Source organism: Epinephelus moara, chromosome 1 (genome assembly GCF_006386435.1).
Source record: "Epinephelus moara isolate mb chromosome 1, YSFRI_EMoa_1.0, whole genome shotgun sequence".
NCBI lineage: Eukaryota > Metazoa > Chordata > Actinopteri > Perciformes > Serranidae > Epinephelus > Epinephelus moara.
In genome coordinates, this window is record NC_065506.1 from 24,412,745 (window position 1) to 24,433,814 (window position 21,070).

The window sequence follows — 21,070 nt, forward strand, 5'->3', positions numbered from 1 at the left end:
TTTTACTTGTATGCTTTTATGTGAAATATAAACACAATGGGCCGTACAGTGGAAGTAATGGTAGTTGGGGTAGTTGAAAATTTTACTCTGGCTTACTTCTCAGTCCGCGCTATACATGCACCACAAAGTAAAATTCTGGAAGTTTGATATTGCATTAAAGAAAATGTCTCCCTTTAGATTGTTCAGCACTCTGGATGTGTGTCTCGTACGACAAGAATGAACATTTCCCTCTGCTACATAGATGATGACACTCGAACAGCATTTTACGCTTTTTTTTTTGTTTGTCAAAGTTTGAGAATATTTGTGAAAAGTTGTGTGGGTCAATGAAGGACTGTGGACTGGAAAAATAACGACCTGAATTAGGGGTGCACCTACACCATTGTTTTTTGCTGATTGTGTCGAGTACCAGTGTCGTCTACGTATTATCTTCCGTACTTTGTATAAAAACTGCTCCTGTTAGACCATTAAAATGACATCCAGCTATGTGTCGTTGTAATTCACATCTTCCTCATCATCTATGAGCGGTGTGCTGGTACTCAGGCCTTTGTACTGGTAGCCTTTTGTCTGGTATAGGTGTACCGCTAACCTGAATATATCAAATTGCAGCAAGTGGTACTATTTGTCGACAAATGTACTCTTTCGTTTTAAGCCAAAAACAAACAAAAAAAATGAACAGCCCTTTCATACTTTTACAAATTAATATTATTCAGCTGGTTTAATACACCGCTACCACATTGAGATAATTCTTTTGGCCAGTTTTTTTAAAAGGTACCCAAAGGACAATAGCACTCTTGCACAATTTTATGTTCTGTATAAAATGAGGTATGTTTCTCTTCTGTTAGTGCATATCAATGTAACAGTGCAAAACCAATTACAACGACTATTTGTTCAACGACCACCTTGTCAAAACACCAATGTTACAGCATTTACCCCACCGTCACTTTTACAAGGCATACAATAAAAACCACTTGGAGACATTAAACACACAATATCCTTCAGATCAGTTTGTCTTAGGGAACTATAGGGTCAAACGAACACATCACAACAAAAATATCAATTTCTGGTAGTGATGACTAGGGGACAGCGAGCTAATGCACAGTAGTAAATCTGAAATGAAAATAAAAACGTGTGGCATGTGTCACTCTACGCTCTTTTCACTCATACAAACAGCGACCAGCATCAAATTTTCCATATCGATTGAAACGGCCCGTAGTGAAGTTACATTTTCTTAAACTTCCTCTGGAATGTTTAATCAGCATGTTCACTTGATGGGCTGAGACGTAAATGAAGCGAAACTCAGACATAAAAAAAAGCAAAATATTGCCAAAAGCTTCCTCTCTGCCTTCTTGGTTTCACTTAATTAAATTATTTATCTAAGCTGCATGGGGAAAAAAACTACTGAGGAGTCAATGAAAGTGTACATAATTAACGTGTCTTAACCCTGTTCAAGGTTTTTATTTTTAATCAGGTAGTCCAAGTTAACACAACAGGAGCAGCTTTATTCATATTTTTTTAAGTGTGAACTTCAACAATGAGGATCTTAAATAAAGTGTTAAAGTCCTTCAACGTGTCAAAATAGTTGTGTGTGTACATGAGCAGATACTTAAAGTTGCGACTGAGAAAGTGACTACAGGCCTAGGAACTGTGCCGATACATAAAAGACACTGGAGGATATGTCCCTTCACAAAAGGCCTGAGAGTGTGTCCGATGTTTGTGTGTGGAAAAATGCATGGATTGTCTCGTTCTGGTAATACGCCTGTTTCCCTATGTCCTATAAAATATGTTGAAATGTTGTAAGGCGTTATATATATATACAAAACACAGCCTTGTTAGGGCCAAACGAACACGGAGCTCAAACTCCAGCCATCACATGAAGCCCATAAGAAAGGGTTCCCACACAGTAGGTAGCCTGCTGCCTCCATGTAATCGTCCTGTCCTGACAGTGAAATCTCACCGAACAAAATAACGGAGACCGCCTTACGAGCGCTGCGGCGACCTCCTACGACGACTGTCTCCCTCAGTCTGTAACAGAAGGCTTGAGTCAAGGCATCCACTTGGAATGTATAGATAGAAAAGTTTCTCAGGAGGCAGTCCCATGGTACAATAATGGCACAAACCACTAGCTAAATCCATTATAAGAACGCATTAGGTAAATATGTACATCATGTGTTTGCATGCTGCAGTGAAATGCACACCAGTTAAAAGGTGATACCACAGAATTCAGAGCGTGTATCCTACGAGCCCAGGACAGCTCAGTGTGTGAACTTTAATTATAGTTTTCCACAAATAACAGATGAATTTACTCCTCTCTGAATCTGACATTTGCACATGTACATTTCTACTCAGGGTGGCGCAAACTTCTTCCCTAAGGAGCCCCTTTTCTATCACTGGGTAAACTGAAGACCCCTGACTAAAGGTTGTATTTTATATTAAATGCATAACAAAAACAGTACATAACAACTGTTTAACTGTACAATTAAACCAAATAGTGAACACAATAACTGTGAACAAGCAATTTGGATGAATTTTGTGCAGATTTTCCTGTGAATTTTGCTTCAGAGATTAGTTTTCCTGACATTTTTAGTAACTTTTCATACAATTCTCTGTCTGGATAATGTATATATTTTGTCATTTTTAACAGTAAGGCTTCTATTTTTGACAAATTCTGCATTTTCTTCTTCCTGACACTTGGCCATTGTTCTATTAGCTCTTTGGTTGTTTTAACTGCGTATTTTTCTAACGTGGGACAAGGCTGCAAATTTTTAAGTCTGCAGCTTTAATTGTAATCTAAATTTAAAAATAACAATTTGATTTATGCTAAGATATAGGCCTATAGTCAAAAGGCCTCATAACCCCCAATGAAGCCCCCACTTTGAGAACCAGTGCGCCAGAAAAAGCAAATGAGATGAACCTCGTAAGACTTGTGGAGAACGAGGAAGAAAATATCTACTCAACACAGCTATGGCATGAACAAGTCAGGTTCCCAACAACGTAACAGGGCTTACTGGGGTTGTATATCTTGGTGTCACAGATTTTGGGGCTTATATTTGTGGAAAACAATATTACATGTTCACTGTATTTAATGAACTTCCCCAGTTAAGAGGAAGTTACATGCCAATTACTGAATTCTGTGGTATTTCTTTTCAAAAACTGCAGTGGAACTTCTACATCCAGAAGCTAACAGAGGAGATCATGATAGTGCCTGCACACACACACACGCACACACACACTCACACACACTGCAGCTCTTCAGGAAGCTGCCAGAAGAGACTGTGAGAAAGAAAAGGGCCTTTCAGAACTACCATACACTCTAAACTGGGTTCACTCTAACACAAATCTAATCTGCCAAAACCCTAGTTGTGTCTCACACAGAAACAACTTCAGATTCACATAAAATGTCCTCTCCAACATGACTCTCAGTTTGACTATCCCAAATGTTTTTATGAAACTGAATCGCAAGATAAATGACACTAAATGTCCAAAGTTGTGGCTGAACTAAAACAGCGTAAAAAGATTTGGCTATTTCTAAATTGAGACTCGATGCTCTATGTAAATGAGACATGTATACCACACGTGTTCTGTACACACCATACACATGAAAACAAACACACGTTCACATTCAAACAGAGCAGAATACAACACTGCCATACTCTGGTAAGGCAAATCTGAACAGGGCAAGCTGTGATGAGTATTGTGCAGTAGCTACAGTGTCTGGCAGCTATCTGGCATTAATTAACCCTTGGGTACATAGTGTTTCGGAGGGGACACAAATAGTGTTACACTGATTTCCAACAGGCAATATTATGAGAAAATCCCTCTTGGCTTACAGAAAAAAATTAAACCTCTCCCCACAGATACCTCTAACATAGACACATAAATAAAGTGTGGATCTTGGCATCAACTTAAAAACCGTAGGTTTGTCTAAATATGTTTTGCAAATATTGATACGTACAAAAAAGCTTTGAAGCTGCAGTAATGAACAATGACTGAAATTATTGTTTTTTTAAAGAACATGGTGAGAGGGTGACATTTTGTTTCTTCAGATTATGTCTTTTGCTATAAAATATACCACCCCGAATAAACTTGACCCCACATCACAAATATAGTGCACTGTGCAACTTGTAACAAAGTTTGGCCGACTCTATGAAAGATAAGGGGTAGTTGTCGTTGTAGTGTCCCTTCCTCTGTTGTCCAGGTTCCACTGAGGATAGAGGATAGCAGGCACCAGTGGTTTGGGAACAGCAGATCCTCTGTTAGTCCTGTCGCGTCCCTTCCTCAAAATGTCTCCTTCCCTTGTTTGTTGTCAAGTTGGGGCCACGTGTTGTGTGTCCGGTCCGTGGAGAAACAAATGCTGCCCCCTTTCTCACAGATAAGCAAATGCACAAAACACTCACACTCACACAGACACGCTGTATGTTACAAAATAACACATTTGTCTTTATCCTTCGATTCTTTCTTGGCTTTGCGCTCCCCGCCGGAGGACTGTTTTCCCGGGCTGGGTGTGGCTCCTGCTGCTGCCGCCGTCCCAGCGCTGGAAGCTGCTCCGCCTGTTCCTGCACCTCCTCTGTCTGCTTCGTCTCCCTCGGCGGGCTCCTGCTGGCCCTGCTGCACAAAAAGGACCAAGGGGCAAAAGAGCGTAAATTCATATGTCTGTGTATGTTACAAGCAAGGCTACTTATTACTCTGAACTGGAATAAAGTGATAAACCATATATGAACGTTAACAATAAAATAAACATTCAGCCAGATTGTAATTTGACAATATTTGGTTGCTCTGACAGGACAATCAAAAGCAGACTCTTGAGGCAGGCACGATCGCAGCTAAAAAAAATATATTAGTAAACTGGAAGTCTCTGTCGACCCTGTGTGGCAGGAGGTGGCTCAATTAAATACTTTCTAGCACTAAGATGAAACATCATCCTCATCCTGTACTGGCTGATATTCTGGCAGCCCCCCACCAATGTGTTTTTTCCTTTTTTGTTTGATGCCTGTGGATATTCTCATTCATTCAGGTCATAGTTATCTCAAGGCAATTTAATCGAACGCAGCTGGACTTGGTTTTGTCTTAGAAGACATTTCACCTCTTATCAAGAGGCTTCTTCAGTTCATGCTTGTCTGACTAGGCTGGAACTAGTCTGACAAACTGGTGTGGAAGCACCCAGGTATTTAACCTCTGGGGAGGTCTTCACAAGGCCAATGATGTCACTGGTTCGTTAGTGCTCCAATGGTGTGTCAACAACAGTTGCTGAAACTCCTGCTGCAATGCTGCAATTGGAGTCGTTAGAGTCACATCAGGCCATTTGTGAACGACCATTGTTTTTAGAGGTTAAGTTGTTAAACCTCCTGGGCAAGGATGAAAGGACAGCATTATAGGTGGGGGATAGGTGGTGTCGCAGACCTCCTCCTCTATTGAGAGATGGCTTTTCCAATTTCACATAGATGGCTTCTTTTACACCTCTTTCAAACCATCGGTCTTCCCTGTCCAAAATGTGCACATTGCTGTCTTCGAAGGAGTGTACTTTCTCCTTGAGGTGTAAATAGACAGCTGAGTCTTGCCCTGATGAGTTAGCCCTTCTGTGTTGGGCCTCTCAATAGAGGAGGAGGTCTGCGACACCACCTATCCCCCACCTATAATGCTGTCCTTTCATCCTTGCCCAGGAGGTTGATGTGACTCTAACGACTCCAATTGCAGCGTTGCAGCAGGAGTTTCAACGACTGTCGTTGACACACCATTGGAGCACTAACGAACCAGTGACATCATTGGCCTTGTGAAGACCTCCCCAGAGGTTAAATACCTGGGTGATTCCATACCAGGTTGTCAGACTAGTTCCAGACAAGCATGAACTGAAGAAGCCTCTTGGATAAGAGGTGAAACGTCTTCTAAGACAAAACCAAGTCCAGTTGCGTTCGATAAAATTGCCTTGAGATCCTTTTTTGTTTGTTTTGTTTTTTCACCCTTGACCCTCGTGGTGAAAGGGACAGTCTCCTGTTTTGCCAATGCTGCTGTCGACTGACAGCTTTGGACCAGATTCTAGATATGAATCCTTTTTCTTTCTCTCTGTTATTTTCTGTAAGTGGCACTGGATACTTCAGGTATTAGTGTTTGTTTTATTGTGCAAAAAGAAAGTCAAAAGTAGTTGTATGCCTCAGCAAACCACTAAAGTTGCAGTTAAATTTTACAGCCATGTCTATCCAGACTTATACGCAGCCACGACAGCTGTCAAAGCCTCAAATATGGATGGTGCTGCAAAGTCGGTACATATTCTAAAACACAGAAGCTTCACACACATCTTCAGCCCAGCAGCACAGAACATCAATCAGCACGGTTTCTCGGTGGACAACCAAGATTAGTGTCATCAATACAGCATCTGACCAAATGTTTCCCCTTCTGTTCCTGAGATACCATGTTGAATAATGGCCAGAGAAATGTTTTTGTGAGTATTACGATGTCACAGTGAAGCTGACCTTTGACCTTTTGGATATGAAATGTCATCCCCTCATCATTTTATCCTTATTTATTAGTGTTTCAATTCTTGAGGTATGGCCAAAAACATGTCGTGTGAGGTCACAGTGACCTAATTATTTGACCTTTGACCAACAAAATCTAATCAGTTCATTTTTGAGTTCCAGTGGACACTTGTGCCAAATTTGAGGAAATTCCCTAAAGTCATTCTTGAGTTACCACGTTGACAAGAATTGGACAGACAACCCGAAAACATAATATTAAAACATAATAACAATAATAATAATAATAATTAATGAATGATGAATTACATATTGGGTGATGTTTAAATATAAATGTAATAGCATACCTTATAAGATATAACAAAATCTTATCCTAAGTCCTGACATGCAGGCGCTCTCATTTATATAGTCTTCTCTTTTACTTTAATTTTCAACCTTTTGATTATGTATATGTCAATAACATTACTGAGGTATTTGTAAAAAAGAGGTAAGAGGAAAGTAGGAGGGGAAACAGGAGGGAAGTTTTAGTTTCAGTTTTGTTTTGTTTTTAAAGTTCTGATTTTTATGTGCTGTTCAAAAACATATGATGGAAAAAGGCATGTATATTTGTTAGTAAAAAGATTATTTTCAGAAACAAAACTGAAGACAGACATCTTTCAGAGAAGCTAACAAAACCACATCTCTAATAAGATGCTCTAATAATGTCATATATAGAAATTATTTAAAGGGGACTTGTTAGCTTTTCTATATTTTGTTTCTTATACATGTGTTACAATGAAGGATGTTCATATTAATCATGCCCAAAGTTTCAAATAATAAAGTACATGTATGTAGAAGTAATCCCTGTGATCAAAAACCTCAGGCTTTAATCGGTCTAAACACTATGTTTCTAATGTTTTTTTCTTCTCTGGCTACAGTATGATGTCATAGTGCGACAAGCATCTTTAAATAGTCATCTGATCCAGGCACACTACTGCCAAGTGTTTATATTACATAGCCTACACTGGCACAAATAACTCCATGCTATCGTCAGGGAAACATGTAAACTTGGTTGCCGATGTTGTTACTTTCTCCGCGACTTCCTGCTGAAACCTGCGTGGTGGTATTTAGAAGCTTTAATTGGTGATTTTTCACTGTAGAAAGTGTCGCTTTTCTGCGTTACAGTCACTCCCCCCGCTGAAATGATGGTGCAGAGATGCAGAGAAACAGGACACCTGCAAATGCTGACCAATCAGAGCAGACTGGGCTTTTTCAGGAGACGGTCTTAAAGAGACGGGTGCCAAACGGAGCCTTTCAGACGAAGGGTGAATACAGGTGTCCCAGCATAAGGAAAAGAAAGTAATTTTTGAATGTTAAAACATGTACACATGTTCTGGCAGAAATCCAAAATACCAGTATGAACCTGAAAACGAGCATTAAAGGTTCTCTCACTATACTTCATATCTCACGTACGTGCAACAAGGTGTAACCACTGCCCCAAGCGCCTCTAAGGACAATGCCTGTGTCTTGATCTCACAGTTAAGGGAGGCATCATTACAAGAGAGAAGAATACCACTATCCCTTTTCATCTTTAATTCGTTCTTTACAGCTCAAACTCTCTGATGCATACATCCATCTGTCTCCAGAACGCCACATCTTCCCTCTATGCTACATTAAATGCCCCACATTTGTTCAAAGTCCTACTTCTCCTCCTCCTTCCACCTGCTTCTGTCTCCCTCAGCCCCTCCCTCCCCACCTGTGCCTGTGCCGCCGCTGCTGCTGCTGCCGCCGCCGCCTGCTCCTGCTCTTGCTCCTGGTAGTACTGGGAGGCTCGTCGGTCCTCCTCCTCCTGAAGCTTTTTCGCCAGCTCTAGGTCACTGATGCCCTCGGGGAGCTGCTCCCACTGCAGGTCCTGGCTTTGCTGCTCCTGCTGCAGCGACAGTGCCATCAGATAGTCCTGACACACATGAACACGCACAAAGAGAAAGAGAGAAAAATAATTGATGACTTATGAGCAAAGCTGTCAGTATGATGTTTAAGTAGATATACTGTGCTTTGATTATGCAACAGCTGAACTTCCTCAGCCTATATTGCAAACAAGCACAGCCACAATCCACAACCACAGCTCCTCACTTATTAACTGAGCCATTTGTGTCTGTCTTCATTAATTTTCATATGTTGTAATATCTTAATTTTGCTTTTGTTGTAATTAGTTGCAGTGCAGTTTACAAAATGCCTTTTATGCTGGTGCTATCCACTGTGATGTACTCGGTATCTTCTATTATGTCATGTACTTTGTCACTGGCAAAGACCTAATTTCCCCACTGGGATCATTACAAGTTTTCTCCAATCTAACTGAATTGATTATGAGTGCAGAACATTGCCTGAATGGATTTTTCTCACCAAACCCATCTTGGAGATAAGGAGGGGCTGTGTCTGACTAAGCAAGGGGAATAAAAAGTAATAGCCCCCATGCTCTTGTCTGGTCTGTGTGTGTGGGAGCAAAGGCAGACAATTTGTCAGTGAGCGCTGCGTTTGGACCACTCTGGCTGGCCAAAGAGCAGACAGCTGTGAAAACAGTAAAAGTACTCAGGAGACATGGACCCGATGCAACAGGGGTCTGAGTGGAGAGTGTATGGTACAGCATGGATGAGATCGTATATGGGCGCCATTCAACCCTGACATGTGTCTTTCAGGTTGTCGTGTGTGTGTGTTAAAAGGAGAATTACGCCTATGTTATTTATATGGTATAAGTGCCCTGACACATCAAGTTGACGGCCGTTTGTTGGTCAATGTCAGGTCATTGGTGAACGTCTGTCACCCTACATTTTGGTCTTGTCTGTTTTTTTTCCCAGCCAATTCAGCACGTTGAATCGGTGTCAGAGACAGCAAAGCCCATTGGTGAGTGAAGTCACTCTAAATGCCGATTAAGCTAAGTGCACGAGAGGAAAAACGGAAGTGAGGAAAGTAAACAAACGACTCAAGTCAAGAGCGTGTGAGATTGAAACAAACTTGTTATATTAGGCAAGATTATAATGCTAGCCGTTGAGCACTTCACCAAAAATGATTATGTTATTGTTCGCTGGCGCACGTTAAATATAATTTGTTCTTTCAACTTCTGGTTGTGTTGTTTATGTGCTAACTGGCTAACTAACATCTTGAATTTGTTCTGTCGGTCTTTAGGTTCCCCTTTTTGAACAACAAATACAGACTACCGCCGCCTGCCGAAATGGATATATATATGTATATATATATATGTATTTTATATTTCCTCTCATGCAGATGCAGAACTCACGTGCTAGTTGGCCGTCTGGTGTACTCTTTATGGTGTGTTCAAGTGCAAGTTTTTGTCTGAGACACAGGTGATGTGAGGCGAGACAACAGTCTGCCTTTGACGCCACTAGTTCTTTGGTGTGTCTGGGCTTTAAGTCAGTACAAATCCATTAGTAAACATGAATAAATCTCCAAAATCTAGAGTGCTAAAACTCAAATTTGTGATGTCATCAAGTGTTAAGTCTGGAGCTGCTCCATAGACAATGGACTGTGAAAGACTTCATAGTTCTGAGTATAAGAGTACATTTTCTGTTTCAGAACTGAGAACACTAAGATAGAATAAAGCTCATTTGGGTACAAAAAAAATGAGCAAACATTTTGTGGTCCACAAAATCAGACTCCCATTAACTGTCTTTGGAGCAGCTCTAGACGTTGTACCCTATGACATAACAAGTTAAAGTATTACTTTGCTGGTTTCAGGCTTTCAGAAAGAGTAGCTCATGTTCACAAATATTGTTGAACTTTCCTAGGCCATGGAAACGACATATTTAAATTCTTAATTTGGGTGATGTTCCCCTTTAAAAGGCTGAAATGGGGAGCTATAACACATCTATTATTAAAGAACTGCCCTTATTTTCTCCTCTGTTTTAGTTTGGGATGATGCACAGTTGATTTTTTTTGTATCTTGTGTTTGCAGAGATTTGATACTATATGTTTTGTTTCTTTTTGAATCTCCTTTCCTCCAGAGTTTCTCCTATTTCTGTAAAGTAGTACAATGAAGACCAGTAAGACCTTACCGGTCTTGTCTTCTGCCTGGGCCTTTGTGGTGCGCTAATGGTGTGGAACGCACATCATGATAAAGCACAATCATGGTTTTGGAGTGGATAATTGCTGGTTCTGCTAGTCTTGCCTGCATCAGTGCTCAGACCTGGTCTATCTGATCCTGCTGGCCGCGGTAAACAGTCTCTGGATCCGAAGGAGGCCGCAACCGGAACTCGGAGTCACAGAAGTTGCCGTCTCCATCGACGTTGTGCAGACTCTCCCAGACGACCTTTTCCTCTGTCAGGAAGCCTTGGTCTGTGACCAGGAGGTACAGCTGGCCCTAGGAAACAATCACACACACATTACATACACACATCTACTCAGTGTCACACTATACGGAGACATACAGGGCTGAATGGTTTCTACAAGTCAATGCGATCTGTGTATGGTTGTTTATCATGTGTGACTGCATGTAAAAGTGCAACAAGAGAATTTAGGCTGCCTTGGTGCTCTGTCTGAGGGTTATAGGTGATACACACAGCTTTGCTTACATTGGCGACGACAGAGTGCTATTCAAATTGAAAGTGAGCAGACACCACTTCCCCTCCTGCAGATAACAGGAAAGGTCTGTCCAAGCTGCAGTGATATGGCAAGCCAGCTGTGGGCAGGGGCTGTTAGAGATGGGATACAGACCTCTTAAAGGGTCATCATGATTGGTCTAATGTTGTACAATTGCTCAAAGCTTTCATCAGTTTGAAGAACACGTTACAGCAAGTCTGTGTGGTGAACATTACCAAAAACACTGAGAAGCTTTAGTGGAACGGGAAGAGAAACAGAGAGAAGAGTGTGCTTTCAATCAGGTAGATAGATGACAACACTTGATAGCAACTTATTTTTCTTAATCTACTGCAAATAATAATTGCAAATGTAAAAACTCAATTAAATATTACTCAAAGGCTTTCCTATAAAAAAATCAACTATCCATCAAAACAGAAGTACGCAACTGAGCTACTTCTTATTGAATAGCCTGCAGAGAAGCAATTAATTAAAGCAGGTTTATTATGTTTAGCCCACAGACAAAATATAGGGCAGTCTGTTTCAGATTGCAAAAGTAGTTTTGCTGATATCTGTATGAAAATCAGCAAAAGAAAAGAAAAGAAAGAAATCTATCCTTACAAGGGTGTCAAATTACCCCTTGAAATATTTCACAGAAAAAAAAGTAATTATCCTGTACAAGTAAAGCGCTTCAAGACGCTTGTCACGGACTGTAGGGACAGTTCATAACACATCCTGACCCATTTAGGTCGCTGCAATTTATGAAGTAAGCTCCACATGTGATTCTCAATCTGACTCATGCACTTACTGTGAAGGAGTTGTCAGAGGGCTGGGTATCATTTAAAAAATTACGATACCAGTACCAAAACCAGTATCCTTAAAATTATACTCATACAAAGAACTTCATTGAGTTAATTTTTTCTACTTAATTTGATAGCCATCATGTGAATGGAAGCATTCAGTTGGGGAAAATGCCACCAGACGCGGGGCAAATTAATTTGTTGGTAGCCTATCTCTGTGTGTGTGTGAGTGAGAGAGAGAGAAAGACAGAAAGAGAGACAGAGAGTAAATGTGTGTGTTGGTGTTGCAAGTGTCAATAACATGCGGGGAGATGCCAACATGAAACTGTAGCAGGGCATCTTGGCATAGTGAACTGCCAACTCTGTCAAATACACTGCATTCAACTTCACCACACTACAGACTGTGTGTGCCTTAGCTGCTGCGGTAGTGGGCCAATCACATGTCGCATTAAATTAAAGAATGCCTGCAGTGATTGGCTGCAAGCAACACCATACAAGTATGCATTTTTTCTAGATCTGGGTACAAAACGGATTGAATGCAGGTATCGTTTGACTGGAGAAGTTTCAGGACTACTTGGTTATATCAGTCCATTCCTGTAGCAGCCCTAGGTGTTTACCTTATATTTGATCATAGTGCTGAAGTGGTTGTTCCTGAAGAAGACACAGAGCTCTCCCTCTTGTACAGTGGATGTGAGCTCACACAAGCCGTGGTACGTAAGCTGCGTGGCTGTGCTGCTCAGAAACTGCTCTGCCACGATGCCTGGGGGCGAGAGAAGGGGAGGAGGAAACAGTCAGGCAAACAAAGAAGGAGAGACTGAGTTTGTGATTAATTTTTTTTTAGTCTGTATTTTCTTTTGCAGAATTCACAGACAAATTTAAAACGGACAAAAAACTGAATGGTGTCCATGTATATTAGGATGCTTTTATTATTGATAAGCTTCATCTGTTGACCTGCGAGTCACTAAAGTAGTTCTGAAGACAATCAATTATTTAGCTCAGGAAGCAGCACAACTTTCACATGTTTCTTATAAATGCAGTCTTTTTGATTTACGGATATTTTCATCATTAGACCACTGGATGAGTCATCCGCACTACAATCAAGCAATCGTTACTCATTCATAGGTCACTATTTGGAGAGCGTGTAGGAAACCCTGCTGTAATGTCTGCAGTAGCTGTTTGAACACTCTGACTCTGCTGCTGGAAGTGATCGCAGTAACTATAGTGAACTCAATATAGGCTGGGAGGCAGATGGTGAGGGACATCTGTAAGATGGAGCGGCATTCAATTTGGAGCAAACACCCACAAAATCAGACCCAAACAGATGAGCAACAGTCAACCTTTAGAGGCTGGCAGGAAATCAGCTACCTATTGGATACTTGCTATTAAATATTTCAGCACATTAAAGCCAGACAACAAAAGCCGGAAATGTTTAGTCATATTAGTCATTTTTAAGTGGTTTTGAAGTCGTCTCTTGGAGCAGCATCAGCATCAAATCACTTAAATTAAGCCCTCATAGGAATTCCTACTCTCAAAATGCAGAAATACAATAAACAGAAGTGAATCTTCCATATCAATATCATCATCGGCTAAAGGCTTTGATGTGTTGACTTGGCAGCGGCCCAGCTGACAACCACTCAGGAAGCTCAGTGTTGAATGAGCAAATATTTTTAGTGGAGAAGTTAGTGACAGCTGGTGAGAAAAGTGTAAGCTGTGGAAGTAGGCCATTTGATGAGTGGCTACATGTATGTCCTGGTTTCAGCTGAGCTTGATCTGTGATGCCCCGGACAGTCCAGTGAACAAATATACTTAATGTTACGGTGCACACTGTTGTTCCTGTGCAAAGTGGCACTTGTGACACTAGAGGATTTTAATCAATCCGGTAATATCTATTCACTCTGAAGCTCCAATTTTCTAACTTTAACATTTCCTCCCAAGTGCATGACTCTGCTCCCTTTTCTCTATCTCTAACTACACCAGGGGGAGAGAGAAGAGATGAGGGGACACAGGAAGGGAGTCAGGCAGGTCAGAGAGTAGAGGGAGTGAGGAGAAAGCACTCACCTTCCCCTGCCAGCTCGCTGTTGTCTGACTGTTTGCAGGATATTATCTTCTCCACCAGCTGGTTGTAGCTGCAGTTGCCCACTGCCTTGACAATGTCATGCATCTGCAAACAAAGATTGAAAAAACACTGTGGGAAAGAGCGTTCACCGAGCTTTGATGCCGTTTTCCTAAAAGCCGTAGCAGTAGATTTATTCAAAATTTATAACCCAGGAGAAACATTACGGTGACAAGGGGTTCATACTGAAACTATTACCGCTGTGTAAACCTGATCCCTTTTTTGGTGCAGTTCAACCGGTGCATTTACCCATTAATTATCTTTATTTTACATGGTGTGAATGCTGTCATTTGAACTTGACAAAATGTCTGCACACAGACCACCTTAAAAGGAGATGGTGTGCTTCCAGGAGAACTGTGGAGCTGTTAGTTTGTGGCTGAAAAGCAAACCGGACCACAGGACTGTGTAGTAGCAGATATGACATTAATATGATTTCAAACTACTGAATGGATGCATCCCATCTGCTGATTCTGGGAACTGTCAAGGAGGTGATCGCCTGTATAATTATCCAAAGTAATTTGGTAACCATGATAACATGTATGCTTGGCAGTTAAGTGAGAAAAATGTAGAGACCACACTTATACAACAACTACTGTATCCAGCTCATGTGGTGCAGGTTTTAATCCTGTTTCTAGTTTTATTTCTGAGCTCTTTGTTACACGAGAGAAGAGAAATTAGATACATTAAAGTTCAGTAAAGCTCAGTCCTGTGGGCTCAGGAAACACTGATGATTCAGGATGACACTTACCACAGATTTCTGAGAAAGAGTTTCCTGTCAGTGTGTATGGCATCATCATAATAACCAGTTAGGGTTGATACAAAACACAAAAAGCTAGAGGGCAACAATGTGACAAATTGATCTTCAAAGAAACAGATTGACTTGTAAAAGGTAAGTAAATACAACTATTCATCATTAGTGGTTTACTTTATATCCAAGTGTTAAGTTTACTTAAAATGTAGTTGTATTTAATACATTTTGTGAAGTTGTTGCAACTTAAAAATGACAAGTGAGATTAACTTGTTCGTTCTAAGTATTAATTAACTTAAGTAAACCAAGTCAGTCTGACTAAACCTAACAGTTGTGTTTATTCAGTAGAATTTAGGAAAATGATTGCCTTAGATAAATAAAGTAAGCACAACAAAGAATGATTAGTAAATTGGGTTATTTTTTATTTTAACACAATGCCATTCTTGGCATTGTAAGGGTCCACTGTGTACAGTATGATCTACTGGAATCTAGCATCAAGGAGAACTACAGTGGCTGTGAATAGCCCTATCCAGGGCCAGTGTTTGGTTTGTTTGTTCTGTGCTACAGCAGAACAACATGGCAGAGGATCTGTGCCATATGTAGATATAAAGGGCTCATTCTAAGGTAGCGAACAAATGATTCAGGTGATTATCAATTAATGAAAACATAGGTATGAATATCAAGTTCCATTTCTGTCAATAGATCCCCCTAAATCCTACACACTGGACCTTCACAACAAGGCCAGTGTTTGTGGCAACAAACGAAATCATACCTTCAAAACAAATTCCCCTTTGAGCCTTAGAAAATAATCTTTAAAAAAATCTGAAAAACTCTAGACCAAATATTTTCTCTCTTTCTCTAAAATACCAGTATTCAACAAAGCTTCAGTCAGCTCACAAGCTAAAATGAAACATTCAAATAAACTAGACATATTATGCGTATGCTTTGAAGTGTAATAAACACAACAACACTGTAGGTGTTAACATTGTGCTACTCTGTATATCTGTATCCTGCTTGTTGCAAACTAATCAATCACATTTGTATATCCACATGTTAACAAAACAGAACTTGCAGATATAATACATAAAACTGTTCAGCTAAGTCAGACTAACTTGGCTTACTTAAGTTGCTATTACCTAGAAAGAACAAGTTAACTTCACTTGTCATTTTTAAATTATAACAACTTCACAAAAATAAGTAAATGCAAATACATTTTAAGTTAACATAACTTAAGACTAAAAGTAACATTTACTTAACTTTTTCCAGGACATTGGTTTTCTAGATTGTTTAAAGTAACATCAACTTGTCAGATTTTAACAGTGAAACTACAAGAACTGGAAGGCAGAATATTTCTTTCTCGTAGTGAATTTGACAGAGACGTGTCCAGGATAGGGAGCAGGGCAAGAAAAACCTGTTTGTTTCTGGGAGGTAAAGAGAAACAGCAGTGATGAGTAAGGTCAGTCTCACCTGGGGGTCAACCAGCCAGCCGTGGTAGAGAGGGATGTCGAGCAGATCAAACACAATGCATTCTGGGGTGTACTCGAAGACTCGCACCCCCGTGAACTTCACGTTCACATCCAGACCAGTCTGCAGCTTGTGCAACACTGCCATGGCATCACTCATGTTCTAGGACACAAGGAGAACAATGGTTCAGATTAATGTTATTAAATGTGTTATAATAATGCAGCAGAGGGATTACACAATGTGAAATTTAAGTTTGCACAAAATATTCTTTTTGCTTGTGTATAAGACATAATACAGAACCAAAAGTTGTGTCCCATCCAGCTGTTTCCACGTGCTGTAAGCCGTCTTTCTGTGTTACATTATTCCTGGTTGTCTGCACACAGTCAGCACATCTGAAGCTATCAGCGATTGATTTTTCTACCTTTACAAGAAGCCATTAGCTGCCATTCACTCCCGTACAATTAAAGAAACAGCTTCCCAACACTTGCGCCTTAATTTGGTTTTGTCAAATATTTTTTGCTTCATCGTGACTTCACTGTGACTAAGTTGAATTTTTTCATATTTACTGCACTTATTAGGTTTTGCTCTGCTTACTGTCAATCTTCCTACAGCCACAGGAAGAAATGGAAGTCGCTGCCGGGAAACAATTTGATATTTCATTTCTGAGTAAGCTCTCAGGCTTATCATTGTGAGACTGTGACATGATATTTCCCTTGGATAATATTACCAAGGGGTGGACAAAATATTAGAAACACTTGACAATATAATGTTATCCATTAGGCCTGCAATAAACACAATCTTTATTTGATTTTTTGGGACATTTTGGCCTTTATTTCTGGTAGTGAACAGCAGAGACATGACGGGAAATGAGAGGAGAGAGAGGAGGGATGACATACCATTGTATTGATGGTTATAAATTACATCTTTAGTGGTAAAATAAGTAAAATATAAAGTGTTTAACATCTGCTGTGACCACACTGTCAGCGTCATAAAGCCCGAGCCCACCAGTTAACCCCTGAAATGTTTTATGTCAGACATTTGTGGCCATTTTGAGGATGTATTCTGTTTACTTAGATTATAATACATTGTAAATGGTTTCACAGAAATCAGTGCCCATTTTTTAACAATTTGTCAAGGCTCAAACATTAAGTTACAGAATGACTCCAAATGTAAACTACTACAGAGTTCATACTACATCTTAGATCGCATTGACAACTCTATTGTGGGCCATAAGGTCAGGAAACCTTTTCAAAAACAAATATAAACTGAGGTAAAATTGATGGATAACGCATGTTATTCACTTCTTTTGTTAACAAACTATCAGATTTAAATGGCTTTAACTAAAGACATTGTTGTGTCTTTTTGTCTAAGTGATGGGAGATGACTCACTGTAGCAGAAGGTATGCATTGACGTCACTTTCACATGATACCAACCACCCTCACTATGAGCAGACTGAGCCGTGATACCAGGAGGAAAACACACACAAAAAAGTGAAGGCCATCAGAGTCTACAGCGCCCCATGCTATGTACTGTACCAGACAGTCAATGGTCCGTGCACTGTAGACAGATATCAAGTTGATGTATAACCTTAATGTAGCGTCACACCAGGGAAGTAATGTTACACAAAACAAAGCCTGGTGGCGTTAAGATGACTGGGTTTACTGTCCAGAACACAAAAGCTTTAAAAAAAAAAAGAAGCTGTTCTGGGTTTAATTCAGCAAAACCATCCTGCAAACAGACCTCTAGGCTATTTCTTTAACCAGACAGTTCACCTCAGAATAAAAAATACATATTTTGCCTCTTACCTGTAGTGCTATTTATCAGTCTAGGTTGTTTTGGTGCAAGTTGCCAAGTGTTGGAGATAGCAGCTGTAGAGATGTCTGCCTTCTCTCCAATATAATGGAACTAGATGGCACTCATCTTGCGGTGCTCAAAGTGCCAAAAAAACCCATTAAAAAAACTCATCAACAGCAATGTCCCTTTCCAGAAATCATGTCCCAGTTAGTCAAGATAATCCACAGACATTGTTGTGAGCAGTTTCATGTAGGAACTATTTTCTCTCAACCGAGCTACACCTGCAAACCGTAACACTGGACAGAAGGAAGCAAGCATCTACTGCTAGCTCACCTAGCACCACTGAGCTAGCTGAGGAGGACGTCATTAATGTTTACATCCTGTGCTGTCACGAGCAAGAGCCTCTCGTCCATGAGTAGATGCACACTTCCTTTTTTTGGTATTTTCCTGGCACTTTGAGCACCACAAGCTGAGTGCCATCTAGTTCCATTATATCCGAGAGAAGGCAGACATCTCTACGGACGAATTCTCCAACACTCTGCAACTCACACCAAAACAATCTAGATTGATAAATAGCACTGCAGGTAAGAGGAGAAATATGTATTGATTTTGGGCTGAACTGTCTGGTCAAAATGGCTTACAGCTCCAAATGTTTGCTTGCTCTGTTAATGTTACACAGACGCGGGGAAAGCATTGCTTCACCTTGCTTCACTTCTCTTTGGCCTTCAGCAGTCTGTAAGAACTTCTGCCTGAATTCTTTCTAAATCTCCGCAGCCAATTCAATAACAGCTTTTACCACCTTACCACTGTTTTCTACATTTTACACAAGTGAATGCACCATGGTGAATGTTAAATTTTGCAGATAGGATTTCCCAATATACCATATCAGAAATATTCCATTTCAGGTTTCTCTTTTTTAAAGCAGCGTCTAAGCTCTCCAGAAGAAGAATGGCATCACCAATGTGCAGAGTGTTTACAAGTTGCATTTAAATTAAATCTACCACTCGGTTCCTGCAGGTTTTAATTGGATTTGTCTTCTCTGGTATTCATGTGGCCCAAACAGAGCTGAGAAAAATGCCTCTTCATGCTGCTATTTGTCTCTCGGGCTAATAGGAAAACATCAGAACTTTGTTTTGAGGTAGAAAAATCTGAACTAAATGGCTTGAGGCTGCCAAAAATATAAATGTGTGGAAAGAAATTATTTTATTTCAGTGACTGAATGATTGAAGAGAATGAACTGTGTCCACTATGATTGGCATTAATCCTCTAATTATGAGTGAGGAGGATGTTATCAGCAAAACAACTGTTCACTGCACTGTGTGAAAGTCTTTATATACACACACCACATCACATGTATGTCATATATGTCAAACGTATGCATCCACGCACCTGTGAGCCCGACGAAACAGATCAATTCTAGCATCAAGCCTCAGAGCAATGTTTCCCAGCTGGCTTTAAACCTCTGCTGCCATTTAAGTCTTGGATCAAGATAAGCCTCGCAGCTGAGCCCTACAACTCTTTTATGAGTGTGCAGTTGTGAGCGATTTCTGTTTGATTTCTGCTTTTTCACAATAAACAACTAGAGATGGTAAAGACACAAGAAAAATAACCCTGAAGCAAATTACTTTACAGAACAATAAACTTGAGTCTACAAACTTCAGAGTTATCTGCAGCTCTGAATGATAGTTCATTACAACCATGCATACTGACTTTCAGCAGTATGGTATTGAAATAATGTCATCATGTTGTTTAATCATTTTAATTGTGTTGTCCAAAACAATAATTAAAAGAAAACTGTATATAAAACCTTACAAAATGAGATATTTCATAAGTGTGAAGAGTTTTGCGCAGTGCAAAATATAACAGTGGACAGTTTGATTCACTACACATAAATTAGACTATTTATACAAGACAACGTTATCATATTCTGATTAATGTCATTAGATTAATTTCAACTACAGTATCGACCAGCTTGTTTTGAAAAATTATTAGCAAAGAGGTACAAAAAATAAATTAGCAAAAGTTTTCGGCACAGCATGTGGACTCTATATGTTCAGTTTACAGTAGAGATACTGTATGTCCCATTAACGGTGAGCTACTCCCGCTTTGATGCTCGGCGCGGCGAGCTAAGGTGAAAAGCCTTCAGCTGTCCCATCTGAGTGTGTGGATTAGGACGCTTACGAGCAGCAGTGATGGCAGGATTAGCAGGGCTGTGTAATGGACCACATCTCTTCACTTTAGGGCAGAGCGCTCCAACAGCAGATGAGCGCTCAGAGATCAGATGATTAGCGAAGCATCGCTCGCATTCATCTGTGCTTGTTGGATGCACTTCCACAGTATAACACTAGCTCAGTGCTCTGCTTAGGCCTTTCTGTATTTTACTTTCACTCTCCTCAGCCCAGGTGTGTAAAGGAAGGCCTCTCTGCTTAACTAACTGATGACTTTCATCCAAAATTTACCTAAAAAGAAAATCCTGAGATGGTGTAATTAACTGCTAGTTGACAGCATATGGCATTTCAGTGCCAAGATGAGGGATCTGATTATGACAAAGCTTCTCTTAACATAAGAGCCCCAGATGATAATGGATGTGTGGCCATTAAAGCATGTAGCCAAGAAATCAAACTATAATCTAGAGCTGCAGTGATTAGTCGGTTAAGAAAGTATTTTTAATAGTTTTTTTAAGCAAAAAAGCCAAACATTTGCTGATTTTATTCTTCCTAAATTGCAGAATTTGATGCATTTCTTTGTTATGCATGAAAATAAATTGAATAGCTTTGGATTTTTAGGATGTTAGTCAGATAAAAATACTGAACACATCACTTTGGGGTTTTGGAAGTTGGACAGGGCCCGTTTTACTATTTTACTGACAAAACAATTAATCAACAAAATAATGGGCAAATTAATCAATAGTGTGAATAATCATTAGTTGCAGCCTCACTGTATAAAAAACTGTAAGAAAGAATATTGGAGAATGAGCTCTTTTTCTCATGCTGCACTTTGAGTTTATAAACCAAAACCTTCCTGCCAAGCAACACAATTGAGCAACTGTTTTTGGCTGAGAAAAACATACTAAGGTTTATAGTGTCATCAAATGTTGTGCTATTGCTAAATAAATAT

At 40.0% G+C, this 21,070-nt stretch overlaps 1 protein-coding gene across 5 annotated transcripts in view; it reads right to left on the reverse strand.

Annotated features, from left to right (window-relative positions):
• The window catches only part of mindy2 (MINDY lysine 48 deubiquitinase 2), a 28,410-nt gene continuing 7,340 nt past the window's right edge, over positions 1 to 21,070 (reverse strand). Inside the window, exons 4-9 of one of the 5 annotated variants that reach the window (XM_050054137.1) lie at positions 16,162 to 16,320; positions 13,892 to 13,994; positions 12,451 to 12,593; positions 10,645 to 10,818; positions 8,200 to 8,400; positions 1 to 4,602 (exon numbers count right to left, since the gene is read on the reverse strand). In XM_050054137.1, coding sequence (XP_049910094.1) covers positions 4,417 to 4,602; positions 8,200 to 8,400; positions 10,645 to 10,818; positions 12,451 to 12,593; positions 13,892 to 13,994; positions 16,162 to 16,320 — 966 coding nt within the window. In that variant the 3' untranslated portion in view covers positions 1 to 4,416. Of the gene's footprint in view, positions 4,606 to 5,920; positions 7,755 to 8,199; positions 8,401 to 10,513; positions 10,819 to 12,450; positions 12,594 to 13,891; positions 13,995 to 16,161; positions 16,321 to 21,070 lie in introns of those variants that run through there. The other 4 variants (XM_050054127.1, XM_050054148.1, XR_007570544.1 and 1 more) reach the window with 4 other exon arrangements.